The sequence below is a fragment of the Mugil cephalus genome, chromosome 12, assembly GCF_022458985.1.
Source record: "Mugil cephalus isolate CIBA_MC_2020 chromosome 12, CIBA_Mcephalus_1.1, whole genome shotgun sequence".
Lineage (NCBI taxonomy): Eukaryota > Metazoa > Chordata > Actinopteri > Mugiliformes > Mugilidae > Mugil > Mugil cephalus.
In genome coordinates this window covers 599,822-618,757 of record NC_061781.1, presented here as the reverse complement: position 1 = coordinate 618,757, position 18,936 = coordinate 599,822, and the positions used below count along the sequence as shown (strand labels likewise).

At 40.4% G+C, this 18,936-nt stretch overlaps 1 protein-coding gene across 6 annotated transcripts in view; it reads left to right on the top strand.

Moving 5' to 3' along the window:
• Nucleotides 1-14,693, top strand: part of LOC125018276 (diacylglycerol kinase beta) — a 200,619-nt gene extending 185,926 nt beyond the window's left edge. For all 6 annotated transcript variants that reach the window (XM_047602081.1, XM_047602082.1, XM_047602078.1 and 3 more), the window contains 3 exons: nt 6,421-6,541; nt 8,406-8,466; nt 11,578-14,693. In XM_047602081.1, the coding sequence (XP_047458037.1) occupies nt 6,421-6,541; nt 8,406-8,466; nt 11,578-11,676 (281 nt within the window). In that variant the 3' untranslated portion in view covers nt 11,677-14,693. The remainder of the gene's footprint in view (nt 1-6,420; nt 6,542-8,405; nt 8,467-11,577) is intronic.
• Nucleotides 14,694-18,936: the final 4,243 nt, after the last annotated feature.

The following is an 18,936-nucleotide window of genomic DNA, read 5'->3' as shown; positions in this document are numbered from 1 at the left end:
TGTATTTATATTTGGGGTCCAAGCAGCGAAGCTGCAAGGAACCCATTGTGATTCTATGTTTTCCTATTATTGGGGTCCAAGCAGCAAAGCTAGGGAGCACTATAATTAGAAAAACATTGTTTTTGCTCATATCTCTTGATGACTTTATATTTGAAATGACTTTGTGACATCCACAAGTACTGCTGGGTGCCCCATGTATAGTTCATGCCAACTTTTGATGTTAGCCCATCGCCATCGGCAGTGAAGCCGCCAAACAGGAGGTTTGCTCATATTTCACAACGCTTTGACTTACAATCACCAAATTTGGTTGGATGCTTTATGACTCGATCCGAAGTAGGCACAACAAATTTGGTGCCGTTCGGCCACTAGGGGGTAATTAGCAAAATTGCGTTTTTGCTTATTTCTCTTGACGTGTATGGATTTAAAATAGTTTTTTCATGTATGCTGATACTGTCCCCTTTCAGCGTCTTGCACAAGTTGTCACGTCATCATAAGAATTTGCCATCTTGGATTTTGTCGAAAACACTTCAAAAGTTTCAGCAGTCTCAAATCTTGACCGATTCTCACACAAATCGTATCTTCAGGCCAATGCGGACAAAAGTTAGGAGACGGATTTTTCAATTTCGATTTCGTTTGCCCATGACAGCCAATCCAAATTGGCGACGAAGGTGCCAGACAGGATACGATATCATATCTCAGGAACACTTTGACGTATCGAAATTATATAGATATTATAGATATTACAAATGTAAAATCCATTTTTTGAGTTACACTTATAATTCTGATATATAAGTGTAAAAATAAGTATTAATTAATTATACATTATAATAATTATGGATGTATATGCAATATTGATTGGTGTTTTATAGGGGTGTAACGATTTTGGTTCATTTAGAACGATACGATCCGAAACGGTTCAGTGACTTGAATGTTAACAACAGATAATTATCTTGCTCAGTATCTACTCTTTGGGGTTCTTAATCTACTGGTTACTGGTTGCGGTCACTTTTAAGACTTCCTCAAGTGTCTCAATCCGCTGGACCGCGCTCAGTTTATCAGAAGTTTAACACCATATGCCCGTTTCAGTTTATAATCTCCGCTTTTGAGCACTGACAATCTCACTACACGCTGGTCTTTTTGACAACATCACATGATGGTGGTGATGCCGGTGCTGTACGTTAAAATCATCCGACGTTTCATCGAGTTGTTTTCTTTTTGCTCAAGTCACATAAAGTCTGATGTGCTTAAATCCAATGCATTATTTCCTTGTATCGATACAATCAATTTATTACCTTTTAAAACAATATTACATCGATGTATGTCGTCCGGCCTATGCACGTTTCTGCTAAAGAAACGTGGCCTGTGAGGGCTTAAGTATGGTATGACTTACCCGCAAATCATTTGCAGCTGACTTCCACAGTAAATAATGAGTAATTGATGTCAATTTTCAGATGAGTTAGTCGGCGCGGGTGCTGCTTAGAAACCTGCTATTTCAAATTTGTTCTCATAATAACTTGTTTTTTCTCCTTTTTGTCCGACCCCTTGCCCACCCTCTCCCTCTCCTCACCTTGCCTTCCCTCCCTCCTCCCCTCTCTCCAGTCTCCCGAGCCCCTACCCACCCCTCCAGAGTAGCAGTCAGACTGTGACACACAGAAGAAGAAGGCTATTTTAGGTTGTCCACAGACTGTACATTGTTTTCTTCTCACACAACAGTAGCGGCTGACTATAATTACTTTGATTCACTCCCAGCAGTGTGTGTGTGGCTGAAAATAGCAGCCTCTCAGTGGAGAGCTGTGTGGAGTGACCTTTCACTGGTGCATTTAGTTAATCAATGACAGCTCCTTAAAGAGGAATTAAAAAAGATTCTTCAATAGTATTACAGTCTGTAATGCAGTGACATAAATGCAGAGAAAACTCACCATCTGGGTGCTCACATTGCAGGCGAGCATTCAGAAACATGCTACTTGCGTTTATGGTGTATTTTTATTCTGGAGCATAGTAACATGGTGTTCTGTGTCAAGTGGCCAAGTGCTCGCCCCTGCACCTTTACCTCCACAGGGGCTGAAGAGGTGAGCTGCAGTTCCTCTTGACCATCTGCCACGACTCTCACCACAACTGAGACAATAACAGGCTGATAGGCAGGGGAGGGGGTGAAGTGGGTGGGCAGAGGAAGGATACACAAATATGTCTGCTTATAATTATAGCCCAATGCCTGAAGCTGATGCGCAGTGAACGCTGCAGCTATTTCAAAGAGGAAACTACAATTCATCCTCCAGTTTCTAATTGACAGCTTGTTATTAATAGCTCTAGTGAAAGCTTAAAGGATGAGACAGGTGTTAAGTTTATATTATTGTTATGAATGAATTGATCCAGAGCCCAACACAGCTCCTCCTTCCTTGGTTTTGCTTCATTCCACTTAATATATGAATTGCACTGTGACACCAGTGTGACACCAGAGCACCGCAAGTTCACCCCTGTTCACCCGTTTAAATGGTGTTTGCATCCAGAGGTCTTATGAAACTGAAACATCTGAATATAAGACATGGGGTTTAATCAGGGTTCCATGTTTGGCATTAAGAGAAAGGTCATATGATGTGATGTAACATGCTCTCATCACAGATATTAAACTATCTTTACAGTCAAATGGTTAAACTAAGTGAACCCTTGTTTTCAGTATCTCCTTGTGCAGCAGCAACATCAACAAATTGTTTCCAGTAACTGCTGATCAGTCATCTACAGCAGTTACAGGGAATTTTAGCCCATTCCTCAGAACAGAACCACTTCAGTTCTGAGTCGCTGGTTGCTTTGCTCACATGAATGCTTGGTTCAGGTCTTTACACAGCATTTCTATTGGATTAAAGTAAGGACTTTGATTTCGGCTGTTCCTAAAAGTTCATCTTGTTATTCTTTAACTATTGTTTTGTAAAATAACCAGTGACATATTCTCCTGAAGGGAAGCCATGCTTCCTCTATTTTTCATCAGGCTGTAGCTGACATTAAATAAAAACACTTAAGTTTCAGGAATTCTCTGTTGTATCACCCACCCGTTGGCTTCTCTTGGCCCCAGGCCATCAAACTATTGAATGAAATAACGCAAGAATATAAGTTTGTGTTGACATTTCGTTAGCAGAATGAGCAACGCAGTGATGGAGGATTTGGAGTATTTAGTAAAAAATACTTTTACAAAACTGCCTCTATAGCTTTCATTACATTTGAGAATGAATGCTATTTTTATCACTATCAAATCAAAAACACTATCAAAAACACAGAACCCTTGAATCTACATTTCTGTTTTCATTCATTTTCTGAATTTAACAGGATTAACTGTTTAAAATTGTGAATATTGAATAGACTCTTCACAGCCGCAACACAGCAGTGACAATGCCTTGTCCTCACTGCCCACTGCGTGGCAAAGCAGTGCCATCCCATCCCAGAATGCACTACGGCCTCATTATGTAAGAGGCTGTTCTTTTCTATTCTTAGCTCTACCACGCTGTGAAAGTAACAGCGCCAGTTGCCCGAGAGTCAGAGATCTGATGAGTCGGGAATTGTCAGCGAGGTGAGAAGCATCATGTTGGGCTATACTCTGGCCATCAAGCTCTCACTGTGGGACCTGGGTGGGCATGCCCATATTTGGGGCGGGATGAGGAAGCGAAGGTGTATGGGCCGGGTGTGCGAGGGAGGAGATGTATTTTTAATAAATGGAAAGAGATGTATAAATAGAGCTGTGCAAAATCCCAAAATAGGGCAAGTCTCTCTTGTCTCCTCATGAAAAAGAAAACAATACACATCTTTAAAACACACAGCCTCTCTTTTATTGCCATCTGCCTTGTGAATCCTCCGTGTCTTGATCCCTTGAGTCTAACTGTGCCATTTGTTCTTAATGGACGCCCAATCCTATTATAATTACTTCCTGGAAAGCTCTGCAGAGACAGGGCAATGTGAAGCATGTGCCGAGCATGTGTCTACAGCAGCATGCAGTCACTGGATGATGAAGTGTAATGGACGAAGCTGTCATGTAGGATGCATTTTCTCTGAGTTTCTAGGAAACTGTTAATCCCACTGATAAAAAATAGAAACTGAGAATTAATCAGGAGATGCTACATCTTACATTTAACAGAGAATAAGAAGTAGAAGGAGAAGAAAATCATGGGAAGGAGGAGGAGGACAAAGTTATAGAGGAAGAAGTATTGTCATGTTAATGTCTAGGACTGAATCTCTAGAGTAGATGACCAAGATGTCTCCACATCTCCAACATTGCTGTCCACATGGATTCCAGCTTGGTTGATCTCTTCAAACACTTGTTTCAACTGGTTGTTTTTCTACCTCCATGTTTCTGTTCTGGAGCAAACATGCTCAGAGAGAATGGATTTATTCCAGCACTGAGGACACATTATCACCTCTACGCCTCATTAATCAGTTCTCAGAAATTCAGAGGAAATGTTAACGTATAATGTGAGAACTTGAATGTGACATAACAGCAGTATAATCTGGCATAGGGCTATGTTAGTGACATTTACAGTCTGTTAATGCACATGTATTAATCTTTAAACGGTGTTCCTTTTACTCCAACTCCAACCTGAGTTTTATTTATTGTATTATAAGTAGAGGAGGTAAAGTGATTTCACTCAACTCTGACATTTTCTCTTCAATTGTCCTCTGAAATATAACAGCGCCAGTGACTCAGACACAGCAGCGTATTTATTCCCAGATAAACGCTAATTGTCATGGCAGTGCTTGTCAAATACAGTTCACACACAAGATGAAAAGATGAAAACAGGAAAAGGATCTAGAAAACTAATCTAGAGAGTGAGGTTTGTTGGCTTTATTAAAGCAGTGAAGTCAGAAAAAAAATCAATCAATCAAATTTATTTATAAAGCACATTTAAAAACAACCAAGACTGACCAAAGTGCTGTACAAACATTAAGTGAAAAAACACAAAACACAACCAACAACAAATCCAGCAATAGAACAAAAATCAAGAAGACTTAAAAGCTAAGGTAAAGAAGTGATTCTTGAGCCTTGATTTGAAAGACTCAACAGATGGGGCAAGTCTGACAGAGGGGGAGATGCTGTTCCACAGTCTGGGGGCAGCGACCGTGAAAGCACGGTCACACCTGAGTTTATGAAGAGAGCGTGGAACTATTAAAAACCCTTGGTCAGCGGACCTGAGGGGCCTGGAAGGGGAGTAAGGAGTTAGAGGTTCTGACAGGTAAATGTCATTTTTAGAAAAAGTTCTCAGAAGAAGAAGAAGACAACAGTTAGTAACTAGTGTGATGTGGATGTTTGGTGAGGTGGTAGTAGGAGATGATCATTCAGTACTACCAGTGGTGATTTTGGTTTAGAAATTGTGGTGTTACCATGCAGGATCAAATCTTATAATGCAATCCATAAATGCCATAATCAATACCCTCACAAAAAAAAAAAACAAAAAAAAACACAGCAGCAAGTGAGTGAGGATTCCACAATACCTGACAACCAACAAGTGACGACAATATTGCAGCGGAATAATGTCATCACACAAACAATGCCAATCTGATGACATTATCATATATGTATCAAACAACAGTGTTCAAGATATTACTATATCAAAAACTCAAGATCGAAACTATAATGTGACAACAATAAAAACACAATGCACAGCTCATGGCATGAACAGTGCACACAATACACAGCAATCAATATACAAAGTTACCACACAGCCACAGACACTATTGATTACAGTATTATACTACAGAGACTTAAAAGTGTGATCAAAATAAAATTAACCGAATTTGACTGATTTAAATCCTATCTGTCAGACAATTTCCAGTTTGTCCATGTAAGGGCAAGGGTGATGTGTGTTTGAAAATAATATTAATATATTACTCTAATAATAACAAATAAATTAATTTACATCAAATAAATAGTTTGATTTACGACTTTCGGTTGTAAGGTTGCTGATTCAAGCAGTCTGCATTTGCCTCATCCATTCGCAGATCACTAATTTCTTTTCTTTCTTTTTTTTGTCTGCATTTGTCCACATAGTTAAATACCACAGGGTGTCAACATTATATGTATATTTTCTCTTAATCTCAGACAAAACAGAAGAAACACTCTTGTACAAATGCTGTTTCTGAACTTCAGCTCAGAGAGAGTCACAGTGCTGCCCAAGATGCAAAACTTTTGGTGAAAAAATATTGTCACACATTAAAATCTGCTTTGAGGAATCTGATCACAATTAGCCATCTCAGATCTCAAGTGCTGACTGGGGACATGTGTGGGGACACATTTTAATTAATACCAAGAATGAACACAAGCACTTAAACAGGTGAAAATCAGATTGATCATGTCAAAACAAGGCTTTGAAGACCAACTGATGCTGATTAAACTCAACGTAAAATGTTCATCTGTGTCTCTATCACTCTGTAACCATCCAGACCTCAGCGATCAGCTGTTGGAAGTGGTTGGCCTGGAAGGAGCGATCGAGATGGGACAGATATACACCGGGTTGAAGAGTGCAGGACGTCGGCTGGCCCAGTGCGCCAATGTCACCATCAGGTCAGAGCCTCTTGGCTGCTCCACCTTTTTTCTCACATTTATTTCCCAATTCTCCTCCCTCCTGTGACCCTCTGAACTCCACCTTTCTTTCCTGTGTCTGGTGTGTCTCTACCTTGTGTCTCAGAAGTTCTACATGCTATACAAAATGCATTACCTAAACATCTTGGATAAAATATGTATTGGTTTGGAGTGCCTATGAAAGTCCCTGCAGCATCTAAACAATAACATGCCCATAGATGATAAATTACCGCGTGAGCTTTGATTTAATTTCAGCCTAGTTTCGCATGCAAAGATTCTCATTCAGCTGATATTGTCTGCCACTTTCATTTGTGGAATATGTGTGGAGCTAATCATGTTAATTTGGCTGTGATTGATTAACTTTGTCATCTTCTTTTATCCACAAGTCTCTGAGCCAAGCATACTGGCTGTTCCCAATACATTCTTTGTTGTTACGAACAAAAAATCTTTATACTCAACCAAAAGCCAAAATTAAAATTGTGTTCTAGCTGTTACTGACACATTTATATAAAATTTGAAAAACTTTTTAAAGGGGATGCGTCTTTATACCACTCAGAAATGAAAGCTCTGAATTCTGTTGTGCCCTTCTGCTATTGGCTACGATTCTAGGAAACTAGGAAGAGTTACTACTAGCTGGGATGCTAAGAAGCTATGAAGAGCTATTCGATTCAATGTAAATTCAATTTTATTTATATAGCATCAATAACAATACAAAATGTCTCAAGACGCTTTCCAAAATCTGGCTTGAAACGTCTAGAGCAAGCCTGAAGCTGACGGCAAGGAAAAACAGTCGCTTTAGAGACCGTGTGGCATGCGCAGATCAATGAAAAGATCACGTGACTGATCAAAGATGGAGGTCTCTCATATCATCAGCATAGTAGTTGCCATTTGTTTGGTTTATTAAAGCCGGTCTTCAAGGTTTTCCAACTATCCTGTATTTGGTCCACGCTTCGGTTTATCCCAGCTTCAATTTTTGATTGACCTTTTTAAACAATTCAATATTTCTATTTTTTCTGAGGATACAGGACTGAACCATTAGCCACACAAAATTAATCACTATAAGCCGGGAGGCTTAGGAGATAGGGAAAGCTGGGAGGCTAGGAATAGCTACTATTAGCAGGAGACTAGGAAGCTATGAAAAACTACTAGGCCTATAAGCTAAGAGGCTAGGATGCTAGGAAGTGCATAGCAGGGAGGCTACATAGAGCTGCTATTAGCTGGGGAGGCAGAAAGCTAGGCTAACTTTATCTAAAAGGCTAGGAAGCTATGACTGTTAGGTAGGAAGTTAGGAAGAGTTAATATTGGTTGGGCTAATGCATGTTAATTAGAAACTAAATGATGTTTTGATAAATTTTACCCAGAGAATGCTTCACTTCAGGTTTTTTTTTGTTTGTTTGTTGTTGTTGTTGGTCCTGTAAGGCTACTCGGCCCATTTACCATCCATAGCACTCCTTCTCAACAAAGCTGACATTTACATGTCATTCTCTTCACTCGTTCAAACTGCCTCTAATGTTTTCCAAAGCAGAATTAAAAGCTCATTCATCACAGCCATTCGTCCATACTGTGACTCTGCAGAGGTGTGTGTTAAAGTCTTAAACCAACATCTGAATGTGTACAGTCGGTCTGTGAGTTTAAAGAGTGGGGGTCTGTCTGGGATTGGGTCTCATGGGAACAAAGACTGCAGTGTGTGACCCTGTCCTGGGACAGTGTTAACTGGCCTCTCGTGGCTCAGCCGTGTATGTGATCTGACCTTCATAGCGTCCACCCCCACCCTGTTCCCTCTCTCTTTGCCCTCCCTCCTCCCCTTTTCTTGCTCGTCCTTCATTTTTCTGCTGTCTTTTCACAGGACGTCCCGGCGGCTGCCCATGCAGATTGATGGCGAGCCCTGGATGCAGCCTCCCTGCATGGTGAGTGTGAACGCTGCCACTGCAGCATTTAAAATCATTGCTATGCAAATAGTTCCCTCTGAAGGTGACACACACATGTCAACCTCATGCTGCATTGCAAATATTGGCCTGGACACAGCTTTATTTTACTGAAATAAACTAAAAACAAAAATGAAGATGACAAGAAGTAACATTGCAGATATTGGGAGAACCAGAGCTGGGGTTTATAGCTGTGTCCGTTGATGGCTGCCAGATCATCTCTGAGTATGTTTGCTTCTCGTGAGGTAAACATCAGTTGAGTTCATCTTCTTCTACTCTAGACATTCCCCCCCCGCCCCCCCCCGCCCCCCCCCGCCCCCCTCCATTACTTTATTGATCCCAGGGGGAAATTACTTTTCATTACAGCAGCTCCAACCCAAAGTGTACCAGTGTTTAGAACAAAGAGCAATCAGAATAAGTAAGAGACATTAAGAATAAGTAGGAGAATGTAAAAAATATAGGAAATACATATATAACAATATGTACAAGTACAAGTGAAGTGAACCTGTTTTCTGAGTTATTGCTCTACATAGAAAAGATTATTGCACATGGTGAGAGATATATAAGGAAATATATACAAGTGTATGAAAATAATGTTATGCATGTGTTATTGCACAATCAGGGTCAGTATAGTTATAAACATGGATTATAGTTATAAGCATTATTGCACATAGTAAGACCAGAGTCCTCTAGTATACAGGGAATGCTACTGGTATATAAGATGATACATGAATTATTACACATTAAATGAATAATATGGGTTCTACACCCTCAGAGTGAGGAGTTGTACAGGTTAACGGCCACTGGCAGGAATAATTTCCTGTGACGCTCTGTGATGCATCGTGGCGTGATAAGTCTGGTGCTGAAAGAACTCCTGTGTCTGGCCAGCACGTCATGGAGTGGGTTTGACTCATTGTCCAGGATGGCTTTCACCTTGTGAAGCATTCTCCTGTCTGATACCACTGTCAAAAGGTCCAGCTTCACTCCCACAATGTCACTGGCCTTGCGTATCAGTCTGTTCAACCTGTTGCCGTCTGCTACACTCAGCCTGGTGCCCCAGCACCCAACAGCATAGAAGATGGCACTGGCCACCACAGAGTCATAGAACATCCTGAGCATAGTCCTGCAGATGTTAGACTTCAACTGCCTTCAGAAAATAGAGGCGACTCTGGCCCTTTCTGTACAGGGCGTCTGTGTTCTTTCCCCAGTCCAGTCTATTATCAATGTGAACCCCCAGATATTTATAATCCTCCACTATGTCCACATTGACCCCCTGGGTGGAAACAGGGGTCACCGGCACCTTGGTCCTCCTTAGGTCCACCACCAGTTCTTTTGTCTTTGTCACATTGAGATGTAGATGGTTCTCCTCACACCATGTGACAAAGTTGTCCACAACAGCCCTGTACTCCACCTCGTCACCCTTGGTGATGCATCCAACCACTGCAGAGTCATTCAATTCAATTCAATTCAATCCAATTCAATTTTATTTATATAGCACCAATAACAATACAAATCGTCTCAATAAGCTTCACAAAAACCAGCCTGCAACCTCCAGAGCAGGTCATCAGAAAACTTCTGGAGATGACTGGTCTCCGTGCAGTGGTTGAAGTCCATGGTGAGTGAAGAGAAAGGGAGAGAGGATTGTCCCGTGTGGGGCCCCAGTGGCTCACAGTACTCGCCGTCTTGTCCAGGTGGGTGTAGACACAGTTGAGTAGGAAGATGATGACATCCTCAACTCCGAGTTGGGGCTGGTAGGCAAACTGGAGGGGGTCCAAATGTGGCTTGACCACGGGCCGGAGTTGCTCCGAGATGAGTCTCTCCAGGGCCTTCATGATGTGGGAAATCAGCGCAGTCTGTAATACTTCGAGCCACCGGGTCGCAGCATCTTCGGCACAGGAACTAGGCAGGATGTCTTCCACATCACAGGGACCATCTGCAGACTCAGGCTCATCTTGAAGACAAGCTGAAGAACTCCACAGAGCTGAGTGGCACAGATTTTGAGCACCCTGGGGCTGATCCCATCACGGCCCGCAGCCTTGCCAGAGTGAAGTTTCCCCAGCTGTCTTCTAACATTGTCGGCAGTGATGATCACAGGTGATGGGGGTGGAGGTGGGGGTGGAGGTATGGTGTCGAGGTGAGAGACTGTCCTCCCCTGGAAGATGAGAGGCTGTAAGGAGGGTGAGGGGAAGAGAGTGGAAAAGGTATTGTGGACAAAACAATAGAGGTATTGGTGGGGGGGTTGATGGTGGTGTTCATAGGGGGTGTAGGGCCAGTGGTGTCAAATCTGTTAAAGAACAGATTGAGTTCGTTGGTGTATGTTGTATTTTTGAAGTTAGACAGGATGTTGTCATGTACGGCAAACCTTAATATTGTTTTCTTTAGCTGACACAAACTCAAAATAGTGGCAGTATTTCCAGCTCAAGAGCACGTCTCTCCTCCCTCCATTTTTGTTTACGTTTGTGTCCCTGCATGGTATTACATGTGAGTTGTCTTCAAGCTGAAATATGTGACGTCACACCCGCAAGAAGGAAGTAAAAATATAATATGATAAATGAACCGCTACAGGAAACTAAGGTCTCTAGCAATCAATTCAATTAAATTTTATTTATATCGAATCAATAACGATACAAATTGTCTGAATTGTCTGTGAAGGAAAAACATAGAATCTAATAATACAACATATGCTGATGATTGATCTTATGTGAGAGTATTGATAAAATGGGTCAACTGGAAGGGGGCCATATTAACATGGTATTATCCCGCTGAAAACACACATATCGCCACCTAATGTGTAGGAGGACATGTTCCTATCAGTTATTCGATTTACTCCACTGCATGTAAACTGAGACAAGGACCACATTTAGAAAGTCGAATTTCAAGCATAGCTCCTGTGATAGACTGGTTACCTGTCCAGGGTGTGCCCCGCCTCTTGCCTGATGACAGCTCTGATAGGCTACAGCAACCACCCACGACCCTCTAGACAGACAAGTGGTTATGGAAGATGAGAATGAGTGTGTCATGTTGACTGTCAATCAGTTGATCTCCCTTCTCCTCATCATTTCCTTCTGTGTGTGTGTTGTGATTTTATTTCAGATCCGGATTACCCACAAGAACCAGGTCCCCATGTTACTGGGCCCACCTCAGAAAATGCCCTTCTTCTTCTTCAAGAAACGCAACCGGAGCCGCGACTAGCGCACAGACAATAACAAGACGCTGAAAGTGGGGTGTTCATTAACTTGATGCCTACAGAGGTTTAACTCTCTGGTAAACTTAAAAAAAAAAAAAAAAAGAAAAGAAAAGAAAAAAGTCTGTCAGTAAACAATAACGACCTTCTCCTGTGTAACCATCGCCCTCTCGTCTCGTCAAGTATCTCGGTCCAGTTGTGCACTGTTTGGCAAACGCAAATCGGACTCGCTGCCCGAGGAAGCTCGTCAGGGAGGTGATAGTGTGGGGATGGTGTATGGTGAACTCTCCTTTAAAACACCTGCATGAATAATGCAGCAACCACTCACTCTGGTCTGTCCCCACAGATTCAACAAAACACAAGAGTGAAAATAAATAAAGAAGAAGCCTCATCCATTATCGCTCTGTTTGTGGGTTGACAGCATCAGCGCGAAACAGTGGCCTGGAAACAAGACGCATGTGTGACCTACAAAGAGAAAAATCTGATAATCTGACTGTAAACTTCAGTATGTATGATCTAGGGATGTCCCGATCAGTATCAGGGTCGATCAAGGGATTTTTAAAATGATCAAATCAATATCAGGCTTCACTCAAGAATAATTTCTTGTAATTATTTATTTTAGATTTGACATAAACCAAAACCATGTCCCTGTACTTTTAAAAGATCTTCTTCACTTTTAAAGGAGGCTGGCTAGTATCAAAGCTGCCAAAAATCAAAGAAACAGAAGAAGAGAACTTGTTCTTTTTCTTCTTCTCTTCTATCTGCTGTGTAAAATGAAGTGAGTCAGACAGCCATTAGTAATGTGAATGTTTGGTGGGGTGGTAGTAGGAGATCATTACTAAAATAACTAGACAGAATCCATGGAGTCTACTCAAACAAAGGCTGCATCCAAACAACAACAACAAACACTAAACACTGCTAGATGAATGCAATGAGGACAACAAAAGACTGTGGGGATTGACAGGGGATCAACTTTAGGACATTTAACATCTGATCGGGACATCCCTAGAATAGTCTGACAAATTGAAAGTAGAGACTCTGTCATTCCTCGTGTCCTTTGTGGATGGTGCAGATCAAATCAACACCAGCTCCTGTTTACAGGACACATCCAGTGGGTCAAGGATCGAAATAAAACCCTGCAGGGTTTTAGCAGCAGGTACCTGGAGGTTTTATTTACCACAGCATTGACTAAATTTATCCTTCTATTTCAGTCTCCCCTTTGCTGAAACTCGACTCTTAATTACCATGTCAAACATCCATTCACAATGTCAAGAGTCGCTTCAGTAAAGAATCCACAACACTGTCCCATGAGCCCCACTGAAAATATAATAATGTGCAGAGTTTATGTAAATTTCTGGAAAGTAGGCATCATGTACATGCAAATGTGTTTTAATATATTGTTAATAATAATAATACTAATGTGGGTTCTTAGCGTAGAGGGTTTCAGTTCAGTATTCTCTCTGAAGACTTGCTAATACTTGGTCTAATTCAGATTATAGTGAATTTCTTTTATTTTTTAACTTGAAATGACTGAATAATGTGATGAGATAATCTCTCAGTTTGCAGATGAACACGACTGATAATGGAGCAAGAGAAGTCATATTAGTTTAATTCTGAGAGAGAAAAGAGAAACAGACATCTTGGTTCTATCCATCAATCAATTCAGGACTGGACATAAAGATGGAGGAGATACTTCACTTCTTCCTCCTCTTATTGTCCTTGTCATTCTTCCACTTAACCTTTCCTTGTGTAGTTTCTTCTAGTTCTCCTTCTTCCTGCATTTTCCATCCTCCTTCTTCTACTCCTACCCCTTTCTTCTCTTACTCAGGTTCTTCTCATTCTTCCTTTCTTCTTCTTCCTCCTCCTGCTGTTATATTTCCTTCAGATTCTTCTATCTCCTCCTCCTCCTTCTACTATCTCCTTCTTCTTCTCCTCTTCTCCTCTCTTTCTCCTCCTTCTTCTACCATCTTCTCTTCCTCTTCATTTTTCATCTCTGATGGCACCATTTTGTCTGGTCACCAAGGTAACATTTCAGGTAACATTTCCTGATCAGGATGATGGTGATGTACTGATCTGTGTGAACACACTTGATAATTAACATTTCTTCTTTGTGTTTCTTGTAAGACAAAGGTAATATTTGGATCTGGAAGGAATGTAGGTTAGCTTGTACTATCTGAACCACAAATCAGTACCTAAGCAGTGACACTAGGAGAATAGTCAGAGCGACATCCATGAATGTTTGCATACGATTTAATCGTGGAGATCGGAATTGCTGAGTTATCCATCAAAACTAATGAGGTTATTCTGGTCAAGAATGTATGTCCCCCAAAAAACAAAGCTGACCTGATGGGTTTCTAGAAAACATTTCCTCCAACTCTTTGGTTGTAAAAGATTTTTGAAAAGTTTAGGTTTTTATTAGCAACATGAAACTCTTTGGCTGGTTAGAATTAGACGTAAACCTGGTGTTTTAAAGGCAGAATGTAAAAGTGTTAAACTCTTATATAGATGTTTATTTAAAACTGTCTTATGTCCTGAGATGAGGCGCAGAGTCTGCCGGACACTGGAGCGATGCTATGATGGAAACAAGCTGAACTCTGCTGCAGGGTCAGGTGTCATCGCCTCAGCACCCGCTTCCCTTTAAAAAAACACACCGAGTGGCCACTCTGGTGTCCAGGCTCCATGAAGTTTTCACTGTTCTCAGTGATAAAGAGGGTATGTTTACAGTAACTCTACATTTACTAAACGAATGGTTTTGGACTGCACCTCCACTCTAGACTAGACGTGTACATATCTGTTTATAATATTTTATTTGACAATACTTTATCACCGCATGCCTGAAACAAAAGGAGAGTGAACAAAATAGGAGAGTGTGGATCTGACTCATCAAATTCTTTTTTTCTGCTTAAAAGAATCAATTTATCTGAAATATTTATTTTTTGTTTTTCTGTGTGGATTTATTTTATTTTTTGCTAGCATGTTAAAGAGAAGCCAGAAGACACGTGACATTAAAAATAATAATTAAAGACTTGGAAGTTTCTCTTTGTGTAGTCTCATCACATCATACACAAACCTCCTGATCTTTGGACAAATCAATTTGCTTTAACAGATAAATGAACCAACAGCCAAGCAGAGGCAGGTTAGATGTCTGCTTCAGCTTATTCACACAAACCGCTTTATCTGAACATTCATGTGGAAAGGCTTTGATGTAATTTACCTCCACTAACCAATAACCTGATCTTTATTCATCTTTATCTGCAGACTGAGTTTCCTCCTGTTCTTTTTAAGAGATGAGGCAACAGATAAAACCAAACCAAACACTGGCTGAGCTCTTTCTTTGAGTCACATGTGAATTTATTTTTAAAAGGCTCAAATGTTTATGCGGAGTCTCTCTGTTGAGCAACTGATTCTGCTCTAACAAAGATCTGCCAGGCCAACCAGATTGTTTGGGGGTGCGGTTTTATGTGGTGATTTTCAACACAGACAAGGACCATAAAGTCAGGTCTCACTGCATATGCCATAACACTCACAGATAATAAAGTATTCGTGGCTTTTGGCCGTCACCTGCATCCACATTACTGAGGAAGTCAAAAAGAGACAGATGCAAAAGTGACATTTAAGCAGTGAAAACAAAAGAGGCACCGCCCTGTGGTGTAAACTGGTAATGCTCTATGTAATACTCATAATACTTAGTTCTATTTAGATGTTGTTGAGTGGAGCGAAACAAATTGGAAAGATAGATGAACCTCACTGCCTTTACAGTATTTATGGCGGGAAGTTGTTCTGGAATCTCTCATCAAGTAACTGATTCTACTCCTGCAAATATCGGGCCAATTAGATCGTTTGGGTGCGGGGCTTCATATGGTGTTGGACACAAAAACAACAGTAGTCATGCATGAGCACCAATTAGTTTCAGCAAAATGTTTGAAATATCTATAGGTAAAGATATTGACTAAATAACTTTAGTCAATATCTTTGATAAAGGACAAACAATTGACAGCAATTAAGGCATTAATGTCACATATTTTGTTGCTCTAAATGCAAAGGTGTTTTATTTTCTCTGTATCAGATGATATGCTTACAACCAGACTACGTATATCTAAAAACAAACAAAAAAAAAAAAACTAAAGCTGAAACAAAGGCAGCTGGACTTGTCAGGTTCTAAGTCATTTAGCTTCATGGGTTAAAAGTAAAACATCCTCATGGAACCCAACATATTCATCTATCCAATGTCTATGTTTTCGGCTTTGTTTTTTTTTTTGGATATCTGTGATGGGATGTGGCCTTCTGTTCCCTTTAGGGTCAGTGTAGGACCAAGAGGTCAAGGACAGAACCCCACCCCCACAATCTATGTTATATCCTGACCTAATCTAATCTGATTGAAAAAGGCTAAATAATCAATGCACAGTCTGTCTCATGTCTGTTACCCTCACTGTTAGTTAGCTGTCGACAGATCTGATTTTATTATTGTCCTTAATTATCTGAGCCACCGACTGAATTTTTGACAGCCCATGCACTTTTTGTTATTTTAACTTTTATGCTCTAAAATTGAAAAATGATAAATAAGTAAGAAAAAACACCTCATCTTAATCCTCACTAGGGTCGCAGGGGTTGCTGGATCCTATCCCAGCTGGCATTGGGCGAGAGGCAGGGTACATCCTGGTCAGTTCGCCAGCCTGTCACAGAAAGAAAAAACATATATAAACAAAAACCAACCCTTACCCTTTGGTCCTTTAAAAAATGAATAAATAAATGAAAAAGAAGAAGTCAGAGACTGAAGTAAAGGAGAAAACTGACGTAATTTGATTTATCTAAAACCTGAAGTTTTTGTAGGGAATCAACGTTAGCACATTTAACATCCAAACACGGATGAATATTAAGTGTTATATTAACTTTCTCTTTTTTGTTTAAGACTAGAGAGTTTCTGTTTTGGATTTTTTAAATCAATATCATATTTACTTTTCCTTCACAAATGTAATTTAATGTACTCAGGTGGATCTGTGGCCTTGTTTAAACCTTTAAGTAACATCTGACAACATCAAGTGTCCATGTTAACCCACTTCCTTTGGTAGTGGGAACACACAATGAAATCTGGGTCGTATTAAAGGCCACCTGCTCAACTGGGCTGATCTGTGGAAGCCTAGTTCAACTCATCCACAGAGAATCAGTGTTATTTGTCCAAGGACAAGCAACAAAAAAAAAAAAAAAAAAAAAAAAAAAAAAAATCCTAGAACAGAACCCTGACAGGCACATGTGAATGATGTGGTTAAAACTCGTGGTTAGATCAGTACAACTTATGCCCTTTTCTCCCACTGGGTCCCAAAGAGACAAAGAGAGAGAAGGAACAAGGAGTAGAAGAAACTGGGATGGATACAAAAGAGAGCAACAGTAAGAAGAAAACTTGGTTATACAACTGGGAGCCTGAGAAGAGCCTTCGGCAAGGCTTCTTGAGGCTTCTGAGATAACAAGACAAGAATTATCCCCTAAAGTGCTATTAATAGCAGGCAAGTCACATCTTGTCCCTCAGTGGAGAGCATCCTGTGCCCAGAGGCACCACTTTCTAATTTTAAATCTTTTTCCCATCTTTTTAAAATGTGCATTTTGACAGACATTAGTTTAAGATCAATTCACAGACGGGATTAAGCCTACAAATACACTGTGTGTGTAAAGTCAGACAAACAAAACGCTTAATCACATTAACGTCATCAGCAGACAAGAGTTCAGTCTTGATGAACTTGTTAACCCTGGATTTAAAAGAGAATGACTGTAAATTCTACATGAGATAACTTCTCCATACCTGGATAAAAAAGTAATTTATGTGGCATCAAAAACTGATAAAGTACCTGAAGAGATATTTTTTCATGTATTTTTTTCTGTTACATCTCCATCATCCTGATCAATGAATGTGACTAAAGATTAACTGTTTCCATGGAGACCAATTAAATAATACTGCATGATCAACATTAATCACTTAATAAATTTAATGATGAAGAGGAGCATCACATTAGCTGGCAATAGAACAAAAGAAGGAGGAGGAGGAGGAAAATAAGGAGAGTGAAAGAACACGAGAAGGAGAAGGTGGAAGAAGTGAAAGAAGGGGGAGGAAGAGCTAAAGAAAAGTTAGGAGACCAAGAACAGAAAAAATAAGAGAGAAGGGAAAAAAAGGAGGAAGAGGAAAAGAAGTAGAAAAGGAGGAAGGAGGAGAAGAGGAAGGGGAAAGGAAGAAGAGAGGGAGAGGAACAGGAAGAAGAAGAGGAAAACAAGGAGAAAGGGTGAACAGGAAGGAAGAGCTGGAAAAGGGAGTAGGAGAAGGAAGGGGATGAGAACATGCACAACAATCAAAGGAAAAAAGAGGAGGAAAATGAGGAGAAAAATAAAAAGGAGGGAAGGCAAGAGAGAAAGAGCAGAACATGAGAGGAGAGGAGAAGATTTCCTCCATGTTCATCTCCAGTTCTGAATATATTGAATAGAAGAAGATGACCAAGCTGTCTCGATATCTCTACATGGATTCCAGCTTGGTTCCTCTTTTTAAGCATTTGTTTCAACAACTGGTTGTTTTTCTATCTCCATTTTCAGTCTCTCCTGGAAACTCCTCACCTGATGATTATTTAATATTGGATTATTAGTGAAAGTTACAACCACACTTCTACACTTCATCTAGAAGGATCTGATTATTAAAGGAATGACTAGACTCCATGTAAATGCAGGAACCATTTAAGGAGTGCAGTGATAAAATGGGACTGGACCCAGACCTCATTTTTAGAAAGTGAACAGATTCATGGAAGGTTGCCTGGTGTTACCAGCTTAATTTGACCTGCATCAATCCATCTGTGTTTATAATGATTTATTTGATTGTACCTTCGCTTTTGTTTGGAATAAAACAGATCATCTCTATTCTCTGATCCATGGAGTTCATGTTGGCCTCGTGGCTATGGAGCTCAGAAACAGACTCAAGCTGAAGTGCTAAAACATGTACAGAAAAATGTATGCGACAACTCAAGTTCAAAGACAACTTCATATAGACTATATTGTCTAATTTGTTGAGAAGCTTCTTTGTTCAGATGTTGAGCTGTGCAGCCAAGTGAATATCCAAGCTGCAGGTGTAGTGTGTTTTTCTTTTGAAGCATCCTAACCTTGCTGGGCAAACATTGGGATTAAGCTGCTGACCTGGTCATTACATTTATGTCACAATGACCTAAAGAAGATGTCTTCGAAAGCTGAGCAGGAAGTCAGGGCTTTGAAAACCTTACAGAGGGAGGAGAGGTATATGT